At 45.2% G+C, this 14,935-nt stretch overlaps 1 protein-coding gene and 1 long non-coding RNA gene across 2 annotated transcripts; one reads left to right on the plus strand and one right to left on the minus strand.

The window, feature by feature from the left end:
- Window positions 1-4,762: 4,762 nt before the first annotated feature.
- LOC123093609 (thiol-disulfide oxidoreductase LTO1) lies at window positions 4,763-7,616 on the plus strand. The gene is made up of 7 exons (XM_044515603.1): window positions 4,763-4,986; window positions 5,054-5,315; window positions 5,625-5,881; window positions 5,994-6,106; window positions 6,426-6,573; window positions 6,721-6,858; window positions 7,178-7,616. Exons 1-7 carry the CDS (start codon window positions 4,891-4,893, stop codon window positions 7,253-7,255), a joined length of 1,092 nt encoding a protein of 363 aa, XP_044371538.1. The 5' UTR covers window positions 4,763-4,890; the 3' UTR covers window positions 7,256-7,616.
- Window positions 7,617-13,898: 6,282 nt separating this feature from the next.
- LOC123089411 (uncharacterized) lies at window positions 13,899-14,547 on the minus strand. Its single transcript, XR_006442282.1, has 2 exons — window positions 14,303-14,547; window positions 13,899-14,124 (listed from the first exon to the last, which is right to left on the minus strand). It is a non-coding gene; the product is annotated as an uncharacterized lncRNA (long non-coding RNA).
- Window positions 14,548-14,935: the final 388 nt, after the last annotated feature.

The raw sequence follows: 14,935 nt of genomic DNA on the forward strand, positions 1-14,935 counted from the left end.
GAGTCCCATCCGGACACATGACGAGGTCTTCAATCTTGTATCTTCATAGTCCAACAGTCCGGCCAAAGCATATAGTCCGGCTGTCCGGATACCCCCTTATCCAGGACTCCCTCAGGTACGTGGACATACTCTCCCCTCTTGTTGCTATGCATCTCCTAGATAGATCTTGCGTGATCGTAGGATTTTTTATGAAATTACTGCGTTCCCCAACAAGATCATCTTGTATGCAGTTCTTACCGAGAAGCGACCCCTCGGGTCCTCCGACCACGCCCAGAAGTCATCTACATGCCTTGTACATAGTGCAATTCTCAAAATAGCCTCGGCATCAACAGGAACAAAAACTTGTCTGATCAAGTCTTCTCTCCAAGATGTTGAAGACGTGTCGATTAACTCTGCCACTAATTGTGGAGGATCCTAAACCAACGAAGAGATCGGCCTCATCAAGCCCGCCCTAGGGATACAGTTATGTTGCCAAATGTGAGTCGGTGTCCCATCTCCAATCCTCATGATCGCACCATGCTGCATTACGTTTCTGCCATCCACTACTACCCGCCAAATCTGAGAGGGATTTGATCCCAAATCCGCTTCGAGGATAGAACTGTCTTGATAATAAGCTGCCTTGAGAATACGTGAACTCAGCGAGTTAGGTTCATTCAGACACTTCCAGGCTTGCCTTGATAGAAGAGATAGATTAAAGACTTCTAGATCCTTGAAACCCAAGCCTGCCAAGTTCTTTGGTTTTGTCAGCACATCCCAAGATACCCAAGCATGCTTCCTCTTTCCCTGTTTAGATCCCCACCAAAAATGTCTTATAAGTGTAGACACACTTTCACAAAGTCCCCTAGGAAGTCTGAAGCATGACATTGAGAAAACGGGTATGGCCTGTGCCACTGATTTTATCAACACCTCCTTCCCCGCTGCTGAGAGTAGTTTCTGCATCCATCCCCTCACTTTCTCCCACACCCCATCTCTCAAATAACAAAAAGTGTCATTCTTTGAGTGACCCACCTCTGTCGGCATGCCCAAGTATTTTTCGCTCAAAGATTCGTTCTGCACATGAAGGATATTTTTCACCTGATGCTTTAGAGCCTCTGGACATCCTTTACTAAAGAAGATTGATGACTTGTCATTGTTAATTCTTTTACCAGATGCATCACAATAATTACGAAGCAGGTTTGAAACCGCATTTGCTCCCTCCACACTAGACTTAAAAAGCAGCAGGCTGTCATCCGTAAACAAAAGATGGTTCACCACAGGATCTGTGGGTGTCACCTTCACGCCTGCAAGTATCGATGACTAAGAACTGGATTTTAAAAGGCACGAAAGGCCCTCTGCTGCCAATAAGAATAAGTAAGGAGAAATGGGATCTCCCTGCCGAATACCTCTAGATGGTTTGAACTGTTCAAGTTTTTCACCATTAAAAATAACCGAGAAAGACACTGATTTGACAATACCCATAACAATTTCCGTCCAAGCTGGTGAGAAACCCAACTTGAGCATGATCGCCTACAAATATGCCCACTCGACCCTGTCGTAAGCTTTCATCATGTCAAGCTTTAGAGCACACAAACTATTCCTCTTGGACCTGTTCCTCTTCATAAAATGCAAGCATTCGTATGCACAGATAATGTTGTCCGTGATCATTCTACCAGGCACAAATGTTGATTGTTCCTCAGATATAATATCAGGCAATATGATCTTCAGTCTGTTCGGTACTACCTTTGACAGAATTTTATATAAGACGTTGCAAAGACCGATTGGCCTGAACTGAGATAGAAGGGTCGGGCTCATTAACTTTGGTATTAAAACTAACACCGTGTCATTAACCCCCTCAAGGCTCTCCTCCCCTCTAATTATCCTCAGTACCACCGAGGTAACCTCTTCTCCGCATATGTCCCAGTGACGCTGGTAGAAGTGAGCAGGAAAGCCATCGGGACCTGGCGCCTTTGTTGGGAACATTTGAAACAACGATGTCTTGACTTCCTCGCTAGTGTACGGTGCACATAAAGTATCGTTCATCGCCGGTGTGACCTTTCAGGGTACATGCCTCAAGACTTCCTCCATCCCATGTACCCCCTCGGATGTGTACAAAGATTGATAAAAATCTTGAACCAACGATTTTAACTCAGATGGGTCATCTTTTACCACTCCCAAAGAGTTTGACAAAGCACGTATCATGTTCCTTTTCCGCCTCATACTAGCCCGCATATGGAAGAATTTAGTATTTATATCTCCAGCTGACATCCACTCAAGGCGAGATCTCTGTCGCCACATCAATTCTTCTCTATGGAGTAGCTCTACTAGTCTCTCATTCAGCTTTATCTCTGCATGCACTGGCCCCATTCTAGCTGGATCATTCCACAGCTGTTCAAGCTTTGCTCTGATTTGTTTCATCTCCTTCTGCACACTTCCAAACCTATCAATACCCCATGCTGATATGTCCTTACTTATTCTGAGCAGCTTATCTCTGAAGTCGCCGACTCCATACCCAGGCGCCAAAGCACCCCGGCAATCTATTATCTTGTCCCTCCATGCTTCATGTGACTCCCACATAGTTTCATATCTAAAAACCTTCCTCGACATTGTATCATGTTGTGTGCTATCAAATTTCAACAAGATCGGTCTGTGGTCAGAGGTTGCACCCACTAAATGAGAAAGCGTGTGGATATCTTGTAATCCAGCTAGCCGAGGCCAAAGCCCGATCCAGCCGAACTCTAGCATACCTCCCCCTGTAATCTTCTTCTCAAATGTCCATGGTCGCCCTGGTACCCCAGGTCCATAAGCATGCACACGTCAACTGCTTCTCGAAAGGCTTGGATCTATGCATTACTTATGTCCGCTATCCCATGATGCTCCTCCTGATGCAAGACTTCGTTGAAATCACCAAAACAAAGCCAGGGTAAATCACTTATTGTGTCGATCCCCTTTAGAACGTCCCAAGTTTGGTGTCTGAGATGGGTTTGGGCCTCCCCGTATACACAAGTGATGCGCCAAGGGTCCTGTCCTTCCTCTGTGATTTTTGCATCAATGTGATAAACAGAATCTCCCAAGATCTCAACATTGCATGTATTATTCCAAAACATACCAATACCTCCACTTCTACCTTGACTACTAATAGCATATGAATTATCAAAACCTAAAGTTCCTGCTAGAGCTTCTACTCGTGCACCACTTATTTGTGTCTAAACTATACATAGAACACTAGGGGTAAACTTCATCGCGAATTCGCGAATTTCTCGAACTGTCGCAGGTTTACCCGCTCCACGACAGTTCCAGCAAAAAGCACTCATTGGGCCCGGCGGCGCTCCTTAAAGGAGCCCGCCAAATTCTTCACTGCTGAGATTTGTCCCTCTGTATCTTCATCTGTCTTCTTAGTCCTCTTCGAATCTCGCTGGGGGGGGGGACTCATCACATTAGCTCCCACCAACATAATTGCTAAAGGATTTACCTTGTCCACTGCAGGTGCATAATTGGGTTGGGGGAGAATATGATGTTTGGCCCGAGCTCTGCTCCCGCATTCCTCTTCCTGCTCAACTCCTCCATATCCATATCGCTAGCCGCCCCGGCAGGATCCACAGGGGTTTGTGTTACTTTCGGTGCATGGCTCTCTGTCATGTCTCCTCTTCCCCTCTGAGTGCCCACTCGAGCGCCCTCCTGATCAGCCTCCCCTGCGACCACCTCGTTGGCTGCGTCCTTCTCTAGGGCCTCTGCCTGAGCGGATAAACCAATTTGCACGTAGATCCTTGAACACCAAGGCAGACGGAGGGTGAATACCATTGCCGTGTTCCTTAAATTGATGCCCAAGCATGCCGCAAACCACACACCAGTCAGGGAGCTTTTCATACTTGACTCTATAAATCTGTCTCTTCCATCTCTAATCATAGACACCGCGTTCTTGAGTGGCTTGAATACATTAATTCTGACCCAAACTCAATGAAAGTTACCAATAAAGTCGTGTGAATTAGGTTAAGGGAAGAGAACTTCCCCCACCTTAGCAGCAAGTGGAGCCACCAGATGCGCATACAACTCTGGTATATCATGGATTTGAATCCATATATCAATTGTCTCAAGCTTAACAGTGGAAGGCTTCGTGATCCCATCATATGGCAGCAGAATCACCGCATCTCCTCTGAAATTCCATGGACCATCATTCATGACTCTCTCCCAATCTGCTAGACATGAGAATTGAATAGTGTATAGATTATCTTCCAAAGGTTTGAACCTTGCCTCTTGCGCTATGTCCCAGGCCGCACACATGTTCCTGTAGAACCATGTTTGGCTGTAGGTTTTTGTTGTGTTAACCCTAGCCAGAGCTATCCATCGCGGTCCCTCCGGCGGTGCGGCTTGTTCATCAAAATCCACATCATCCAGGTCCTCCTCTCTCAGTCCCAGCTCCTTCATCATCTGCTCGACATCACTAATTCCCGAGGAACTCGATGCCCCGTCGGAAGCCATTAGAACTCTGGCCCGAAGAAAAGATCGATCGAGTTGCTTGGGGTAACCCTAACTTTCACTGTCCCCCCCCCCCCCCCCCCAGCGCCCCACAGACGGTAGTAGGGAGAAGATTGACGGTAGGGAAGCAAAAAAAAGACTCGACGGTGGCTAGATCGCCCCGGGAGAACTAGAGAAACCCTAACTAGAGGGAATGGCTCAGTATTTTCTTCTGCAGTGAGAATTCCTGCCATCATCCCATTGCATAGCAAGGTTGCTGGCTCCAGAAAAATTGAAAAAAAGAATCGTGTTATTTGATGGGCCCAGACTTCTTTCCATGAGTGTATGGATCAAATGCAAGGTCCAGTAAGCAAGCTCAGCTGGGAAGTGTGGCCCACAGAACAGTCGTGAGAGCTGAGAGGTCAGGCGAGCTCTCACCACTCACTTCCGTCTCCGGCCATGGCGACCATCTCCGCAGCTCTCTCCATCTCCCTCCTCCCGCCCGCGGCCCGCCGCGCCGTCTCCACCGCCACCTCCTCCCCGCCGCGCGTCAAGGTAAGACCCACACCGTCTGCACTTCTGAGCGCCGTCGCCGCGTCCTCTGATTCCGTGGTCCTCGCAGAGAGCCGCGCGGTTCAGGTGCTGCGCAGAACCTCCTTCCCCGGAACAGCAGGAGACCTCCGCGCCTTCGCCCCCTCCTCCGGCGCCGCCTTCGTCCCTGTGGGGCGTCTCCACAAGCGCCTGGACGGCGGGCGTCGCGGGGCTGGGGCTCCTGGAGACCGGCTACCTCAGCTACCTCAAGCTCACGGGCTCCGAGGCCTTCTGCCCCGTCGCCGGGGGAGGCTGCGGCGACGTGCTCGACAGCGACTACTCCGTCGTCTTCGGTAATTTCCTCCCCCACTGCTCATGGGATTGATAGTTCTGAAAATTGTACTGCTTTCATTATGCTTGCATTGTCAGTACTCATTATGTAGGTAGGATTGTGTATTGGTAACTTAGCCACATTCGAGATCCGGTGCCCATTCTTTTTCAACTGTTGCCCATGGTTGCAGGTTCAGAATTTATACAACTATGTATGAATGTCCCTTTTATCATTCTGCCGTGTGCCGTGTTGTGTGTGCTGAGATAAACTTTCACATAATACAGTACTATGGATGCTCATCAGTAACATTGGTCTCGCTTTATTTCTGTAGGGATCCCTCTTCCATTAGTTGGTATGGTGACATATGGTGTGGTGACTGCACTTTCTCTACAAGAAAACGGAGAGGAGTTACTCCCTGGACTCGATGACTTGGATATCCGCCTAACCTTGCTTCTGCTTGCTACTTCACTGGCGACTGCGAGTGCTTATTTTCTCTTCATCCTGAATACCAAATTTGTCGGGACTTCTTGCTTATACTGCCTGTCGTCAGCATTTATCTCCTTCACATTATTTTTCATCAGACTGAAGGTGTGTGCTTTCTTAAACATTCTGCTTCAGCGTGTTCCTCTTCTTCATTTAGATCTTTTGGTAATCAAGTAGCCCGCCCAACTAACCTTGTGCTCCAAGGAATTGTTTGCAGGACATTGGCTTGGCACGTATCCAGAAGTTTGTTGGTCTTCAGTTAGCTGTAGCTGTCATTGTTGCTCTTGCTTTAACAAACTCATATAGTTCGGCTACTACTCAGTTAAAGGGGTGAGACTTACTCTCACATTGGTAATTAACGTTGAATGATGGGATTGCCTCAGCGAAAATACAAATTATAAGGCGTTTTTTTTGCCATTTACTTGAAGTTTCATCGAACGTGCAGCAAACCGTTAACTCTCTATTATGGTTGTATGTTTCATATCCCATAGTGAATTTCTCTTTTGGACAACCATTTTCCTTTTCCTTTTTTACTTAGGAACCAGCCATTTTGATTTGAGGTCAATGTGAATTTTATTCTACGTAGTTCGTTTCCTTTAAGATCATCTCAAGTGACTAATAGACTTTCTTTTTCCTTCATTTTATGCAGTACAGGTGATTTCGTATTAGAACCATACAAAACAGAGGTAACATCAGAATCAACCCCTTTTGCTATTTCACTGGCAAGACATCTACATTCTATAGGTGCTAAGATGTATGGAGCATTCTGGTGTACTCACTGCAATGACCAAAAACAAGTATGAGTTCTTTCATTTTCCTTGAATCAACAGCTTTTAATAGTTACTACCACAGGACCTCATTGTTGCTGTGCTAGATCTCCAAAAATGAAGCAGAGCAAAATCAATCAAGACCTACTTTATAATTCTTACCATATGGTCATGCAGTTGTTTGGTCGTGAAGCTATGGAAATTCTGGATTATGTGGAATGCTTCCCTAATGGAGCCGGTAAGGGGAAGAAAATGGCCAACGAATGTGTGGCCACTGGTCTGGAAGGTTTTCCAACATGGGTCATCAACGGGAAGGTACTCCCGATAAGTTGGATGTTTCCATTAAAGTTCAAGTCCATGATGTCACCCATTCAGTGTTTTATGTTGAGGCATGATTTAAGTTCTCGGTGCACATCTGCATTTCTGTCAGTATTGGCTCACACTGAATCTGCAGCTTATCCTCAGATGACATCCTCTGTTTTACTTCGCAGTAGCATGCATATAGCTTTGGTTTTCTACATGTGATGTTGTCGGTCACCACACTCCGTCGTGGCTTGCACATGCTTCCTAGATGATGAAAGCACTATGCTTCCTATGTGTTCCCGAACTGATTATGTACCTCCCTTCCACTCAGCTCCTGAGCGGCGACCAGGAACTCTCAGTCCTCGCAGAAGAATCCGGTTTTGTCTCCGAGAGCCCCGAGCAATCCTGAGGCATGGAGCTCGATGAGCAGAAGCACCCCGCCGAATCGAAGAGCAGAAAAGAGCTCTCTAGAGGCAAGAACCTGAAGCTTGTGGCAGTTAACAGCAACACCACAAAAATTTCATCCCAGATGAGGTGCATTCCAATGGTGCATATGTAGATTATACTACTAAATACAACCACTAACCACTGTAATACTATGTAAAAAACAAGACCTATTTGTCCTCTCATCGAATGGCGCGGAAGGAGAGCATCGAACCCCGGGGGCGAATGTACTAGGACCTTTTTGTAGAGCCTGTAGTTTGTGCTGTAAAACCTGTAGTCCTGGAAAACCATTGTTTTCGTAGTACGTAATACTTTGCACTTGGACATTTGCAGTCCTGGGGAAGTACACTGTCTGTGCCCTCCGCCCTTTGAAACGAAGGGTTTCTGCTCTCTGGGAGCATATGTGAATTCCTGAGCTCCACAACGTCGATAATTGAGCCATTGATACTTTCTTGCTAAAACTGAATTTCTGCCTGATTTGTGCAGAAAGTCAAAAACACAAGGAAATGGTCTAATTCTTGCAGCAACTGAAGCAAAACCGTCTCCCTCCCCCAAAACATATGGATATGTGAATTCACTTTTGTCTCAGGAAAAAATATGTGAGCGTGTAAAAGTGTGCATACTCATGTTTCTGGCAAAAGGAGAAATAAAGACTGAATGATCTTTATTTTCAGCTTAAGAAATTCGCAATATGCACTTCAGGGTTGCGAAAAATGTAGAGAGAGGGAGAGAGAGAGTATGGCACAGTTGGGGGTATCAGGAAAAAAAAACTGAACTTTGTTTGGACAGCTATATATAGACGATAGCCACTCTGGTTCTAAAAACGGAGAACACACTACTGTATATAGGATTTATTAGAAAGGTTTTGAAGGATTGTGAAAAGCATGGCACAAATGCACTGTGGCGCTTGATTCTGCAGAAACCTTTATTTTTCTTGCTTTATTAAGGTTATTTTCTGCAGAAGAGACAGACACAGCTGGTGCTGCCCTCCAATCTCCAGCACGTTTGTTGTTTGACACGGGCGCCGATGACTTGCGCCTGCGTCCAGCACAGCGCCTTGCACAAGGCTTCGAAACATAATGGCGTTGTCGAAACCCGGTATTTTGCAATCCTCTGCACGGGAACACCACATTATTACTTACATTAAAAGAAAAAGGAAACAGCACATTATTACATTACACGTGTAATTGTAAATGTCCGCGCATCGGTTAACTATTACTCCCTCCGTTCCAAAAAAGATTTCTCAACTTTATATTAAAGTTAGTATAAAGTTGAGTCATCTATTTTGGAACGGAGGGAGTAGTTTGGTCTCTCGTAGCCTCACACCGCGAGCAAAGAAGAGAAAAACATGCTAGACCCTAGATGTGGGGGAGGAAGAAACGTAAGGGGCATGTTTGGTTCTCTACATGAATTTGGGCCTCCTGCATGTGTGGTTCGGTTGAGTCCGGCTGAGTAAATATAGATAGTAAACAGGGGAGGAGCCAGGATTTGGACTTGAGGGGGGCGAAAGGCCGATGTTCACAGAAGTCATTGACCATCATGATATTTTCAGTCTCACGATAGCATGATGAAAAATCATAATTTTTTTTGTTTGGAATTACAAAAGAATGTTACATTTCTACACTTGAATTGAGCGCTACACCTACAATGTTGAACAAGTTGATAATGTAAACTTTGCTATGCTTCTTACCATTACTGTCAATCATGTAATGCTGAAGAAAATCATGTTCATTTTGTTTCGAAAACGTGTCTTGTCTAGTTCCATAGACGAAAAAGTTTGTTCAGTTGTCGCGGCTGACACTAGAAGATTTATGACCAACCGAAGTAATATATAAACCATTGCGTATGTAGTAGTTTTACTTGTTTTAGGATCCAACAGTCAGATCATGAAGACGAGATTTTCAGCTCTGGATGGTTGCAAACATCCAGCTAGAAATGGACAAGTTGATACTCTAGTTGAGCCCGTTCTTGACGAGAAAAGATTTCATGGTAACAAAAAAATCCACCATTGTTCCTGGATTTATTTCAGGATTTCCGGCGATGCGCTTTCAGTGGGAGGAGACGTTCCCGTCGACGACGAGGCGCCTACGGTGACTTCGTAAATTTCAAGATGATATGCCGGCTCAGTCTCTTGGAGGTGCTCATAGGGGTAGGGTGTGCGTGCGTGCGTTCATAGGGGTGAGTGTATGCGCGTGTATATGAGCGCTTGTGTCTGTACTGATGCTCAAAAAAAAAATCCACCATTGTGTATATATTGGACACATCAAATAAGTCTTGTCGTGACCACATGGTATATGGGTAGTAAGCAACTTCATATTTGAAATTGAGCTGTGATGCTTTAGGTTAATAGATAAAAAGCAAAGTTAAGGAAAAACTCATGTCGTGGATGCAGAATATAAACGATGCTAATTAACAAGACTAAGATCACAATTCACAAAAAATAAACAATAATTATTAATAGTTACTGATGCATGGTGGTATCTGCTGCCAACATATTCAATCCTGTATCCGCAAGAAAACATATTCAATCTTGGTCACCTGGCTAGCGACCTCTAGTTGTATTCTGATGATCTGATCCGTTTGCATCTAGTCAATCGTATGCGGACAGCGGGCTGTAGAGGGTAGAATAGTGGATGGAGTCGTCGTGGCGACTATGATGGATGCCGCGGCGACCGTAAACGCCCTAGCACGACACGCACATCAGTGGATGGCACTAGCGGCGGCCGGTGATAGCGGCAAATGCCCTAAGCGGTCCAGGAGAATACGAACGTAGATCAATCAATCGGATCTATTAGATTGTCCATAGGGCAAACAATAGCCGACACGTACATATCTATGGGCTATTGGGCTCTGGTCATCAATATTTGGCGTAGCTAGTTCAATGGATAAATTGTATACGGGCTAATGATGCGATTAGCTACAGCCATTAGCGATTACCACAACCTGCTAAAATTTGTTGAGGGGGGCGAGCGATTGGCAGGGGTCTAGCCCCTGCTCCCCCCCCCCCCCCCCCCCCCGGTCCCCGTCTCCGCCCCTGATAGTAAACCATGTTGCGTGGTGCGTTTGGTTGCCCACAAAGCTCCAGACTGCATGAGAGCACAACAGACGTACGGCGTTTGGTTGCAAGTCTAGGCTCACCAGATAAAACTTACTGTTGTTTGGTTACGTGTAAGACATACAGTGTGGTTACATCTTTTTTGGGCGGTGAGGTTACGAGCACACACAGTCATAGGCACACCACTTTCAACAAGCATGCACACAGTCATACACACCACTTTCAACAAGTGTACGCATAACTACATTAACAAGCATACACATAGCGACACAATCATAGGCATAATAGTGACAAGCAAACATACGCATAACCACACAATCGTAGGCATAATAGCTCAGGACCGACAGACTAACAAACAAATATTACAACTCTTGGATCATGACAAGTTGGGTCATGATGGACGCACTTGACCACCACGTCTGCGTCAGAAATGTTGAACACAATGAATTTGAAACTATCCCCAGTCAGGACCTATGGTAAAGCAAACCCACCCTTGATCCATGGCATGCCTCCGGTTGACATCTTGGAGCTTGACCCTTTAGATGCAGCTGGTGTTCGTCCTCAGAATGATTTCCTGATGGTGCCCATGTGCTCATGGAAGGCATCATGGATTAGAAGTAAATATAACCCAGGTGCTAAGCAACTTGCAGAAGTGGGATGGACCTACGTCCTCATGGAAGTGGTCGATATTTGTTGGCCTCCCCTGACCCCCCTTTGAATAGTTGCCTTGTACTACAGCCTTGCCCTTGGAACGGCTGCCCGAAGAATCATTGTCAATGACCAACTTGTCGGAAGGGCAATGCAATGAAGAACATTAGGCTCAACACACCATCGAACTACAATGTGTAGGATCATAACAATGTGTATGTCATGGGTGATGATCTTCACTGCTTGTTGTCATATAGAAGGATAAAGGTGGTACAAGGATCAGAACTACAATGTGCAGAACCAACCCTCATACCAACGATCACCCTAATACATGGACTGCACATCATTGAAGATCATTGCTCAAGACAGTCCAAGTTAAATTGTTCTTCCCCCAATTCAGATTGATATACCCCCTAATAGAACTTAGCTTTCCACAAATATAACCCTAAATTGACAACCCAAACTGAGCCCTATCAATCTCTAAATAGAGGCCTGTAAAACCCTAAACTGGATGCTAAATCGAACCATAATCTGGCAGGGAAGGGCTTATCGCCATGCGGAAGGTAACCGCCGATGGTCGCCATGCAGATCTTCCCACCGTCGATAATCACAAAGCTACCTGTGAGGGAGTGGTGGCATAGACAGGGAAGAGTGAGCGGTGAGAGAGGGATGAGGAGATTTATGGCGCGGTTTCGAGAAACTATGAACCGTCTCCCTCTCGTCCCCACATGTGCAGCCGCGTGGCCTCCTTGCGCTCATTCGTGCCTGACTCGCTAGAAACGGTCAGTTCGGCCATTACTCCAAAGCCAGGCTCTGGGCTGCTTTGAGTAGTGTGCTATGCAAGCCTAACCACACGCGCATGTAACCAAACGACCAAATTACCTTCCCAGCTTGCTGGAGATGATGTGGGCAACCAAACACGCCCAAGGTAGCATGTCTGGCATCCATGTAGTAGTATATGATGTGACGGTTTCTCAGAAACCTCAGGGATGGAGTGGATGGAGAGCATGTCAAATACACTGGTTGGATGGTAGTAATAATTATCAGGATTAAGTATAATTTTCCCAAATCTTAGTGGGTTTGCGGTTTATATTTTGTGATTCGTACTTACCGAGCTAGTTTTTTTTAAAGAAAACACAGCTGAAGAGCATCTTAGATCCTATAATTACAATGGAAAGACAAGACGACACAAAATGACTAATAATAATAAAATCACGTCAAAAACCATACTAAAACAACACATGCATTAGTTTGTTTTAGCAGGGTACACATGTTGCCTTAGTTATTTGCTTCAGTCTGTCATGTATAAGGCCGTGCAAAGAAGCGAAAAACAAGTTAGAGAGAGAGAAAGGGAGACGAACCGGCAATGGCAGTAGGATTTCCGTTTAACACAAGTACAAGGAGGAAACAGACAACCATATGTCGGGCATCCATGGTGATGGCAGTGATAGTTTCTTTCTTATCAAACCTAAGGGAGACGCCACCAATAGTATCTCCAAGAAAATTATATGCATATATATCTGGCACCGGTTATAAACAAGTCGACGTCATCACATAACATCTGATGACAATTAATATTTTATCAAATAGCATCATGCAATTAATTTCTATCAAATATCAACGTCTAATTATATTTCACCATATATCTACATCACTACATGCAATTAACATCCTGCCTTTTTTATAGTGAATTAATATCCTACCTATATAGAGAGTCTTTGCATGCTCTTGATAAACATTTTTATTTGGAATGATTGTATCTATCTTTAAGATACGATGAATGCTTACTATATATCTTTGAGATTTGAGATACGCTGGACAGGATCCAGCTTGCCCGCGCCCCGCGCGTGCGCCCATCCGTGCTCCCACTTCATCCTACGGCTATTCTTTTTTCCTTTTTCCTTCCTAATCTAATCACCCCCCTGATTTTAACGGGTGGATCCAGGCCTTTTTTTTGTTCCAATCAAATCAAGCCACGTATGCGGGAGCATGGATGGGCGCACGCGCTGGGCGCAGGCAAGTCTCGTCCCGCTAGACGGTACCCTGAGAATGGATGGATGGCCACCCAGGTGGCGGGTTAGCATCTCCCTGTTCCATCATGTATGTATTGATATTGTTGTTAATACACAAGCACGCCATTAATATCTGGAGAATTTTGCACCTACATCAAAAGGAAATTGATGACTTGATGCTCTGTTAGATTGTATGATTAAAAGTGTAGAAATTTTAAAAAGTGCATAATTGAGATGTGAATACTATTGTTAGTGTTAAACATAAAAAATCTATAAGAAATAATTGTGGACAATGCTACAGTGCATGGGAAATAAACCATATTGACAGGGACCGAAGGCAGTGCAGCAGTGTCCGAAAGCGGGGCAACGAGACCCTTGACCTGCTCCAGATGTCTTTTCCAAGAGCAGGAGGATTATATCCAGGGTTCGACATCGGCAGGATCTAGCTTGGCTTCAACCATAAATATGGGCATACTTTGGGTGGAAATCCATGTTCTCGTCTCTTCAGCTTGATCCGACTTTGTCACATGCGTGTGTTGTGCCTTTGTTGAAGGTTTTGTCTCGAATATTGAGTCCGAGGATGAAAAGTCAAAGTGTCATATTTGATTGGACCCGTTAACATCCACATGGTGCGGTGATCCTTCCCTGAAAGCTTTGTTTATGAGTAGCGTTTTTGTTGGTTGCTTTGTCAAACATTATAGGGTTCGTGCTAAGTTTGTGGAGACATTGTTGTGAGGAAGATCCTTTTGTAGATGTTGTTGGGTTTTTTAAGCTCATTTATTCGGCATCGGTATTGAGTTGTACTTGGTCATTGGTTGAGATTGTTGAAGAATTAATAATACGTATATGACTATGCGCATCAGTTTGGGTGGCTGGTCCTCATTTTCAGAGAGAAAAAGTAGCAAGTACTTTATTTAGCGGAAACCCTTTATTTTTTGTTGAGATTAGTTAATCATTTCCTGCAGAACAAACAAATACAAATGGCATCCAATGGTGTTTTGTAACACCAGGCGTCTTTGACATGGCCGCCCTCGACGAGAGCCGCCTTCGTCCAGCAAAGCCCCTTGCACCAAGCGTCGAAACAAAATGGCTGCCTATAAGCTCCTTTCTGGCAATTCTCTGCACGGAAATAAACAATCATGGACATCCACGCGTTAGTATTCAAGTCTGTCACGGTCTCACTACATGAGCATATCCACGAAGCTAACAAGAACATAAAATCAACCGTTTCTGCATCAAGTTAACAAACCTTAAAATGAGAGAGGGTGGGAGAGAGGGGGGGGGGGGGGGGACGGACCGGCCATGGCAGCAGGATTTGGATGCAGCACAAGTATTAGGAGGAGGAAATGGAGAACAACAAGCCGGGCATCCATGGGTGGAGTGATAAGTTTCTTTATTGCCGAACCTCAAGGGAATATAAACACCGATAGCACGGTGTGATGTTGTGTCCATATGTGTATATATAGGATCGTCTTTGCATGCTCTTGATAAATAATCATTTGTTCATATTCAATAGCCATATCTATGTATCTTTGAGATACTACTATGCTAAACGGAGGTACTCCCTCTGTCCGGGTTTAAAGGGCCTCTTGGCCAGGAAGCCCTGTCCGGAATTGTAAGGCCGCGCACATTAAACCTGCTCCAATCACAGTATTTTACCGTTTCCTATTCCCATGCCATGCCTTGTTAATCGCGTGTGCAGTTACGAGCCATGCATGCAAGCCAGTGCATGCTAGCCTTTGCCTGCAAGCCGCCCCAGCCGTACCTTGTTTCTTGCGTGGGCTGTTTATGTCGTTTGCATGCGCATCTAAGCTGCTGCGGTTTATTAATGTAGCATCTACTTTAAGCTAGAACAGAGCCTCCTAATTGGCCAATTTCAGCTGTAATTTTCAAGCTCTTCTTTTAAGCACTGCCTTGGTCCTATCAAAGT

The sequence above is a fragment of the Triticum aestivum genome, chromosome 4B, assembly GCF_018294505.1.
Source record: "Triticum aestivum cultivar Chinese Spring chromosome 4B, IWGSC CS RefSeq v2.1, whole genome shotgun sequence".
NCBI classification, from domain to species: domain Eukaryota; kingdom Viridiplantae; phylum Streptophyta; class Magnoliopsida; order Poales; family Poaceae; genus Triticum; species Triticum aestivum.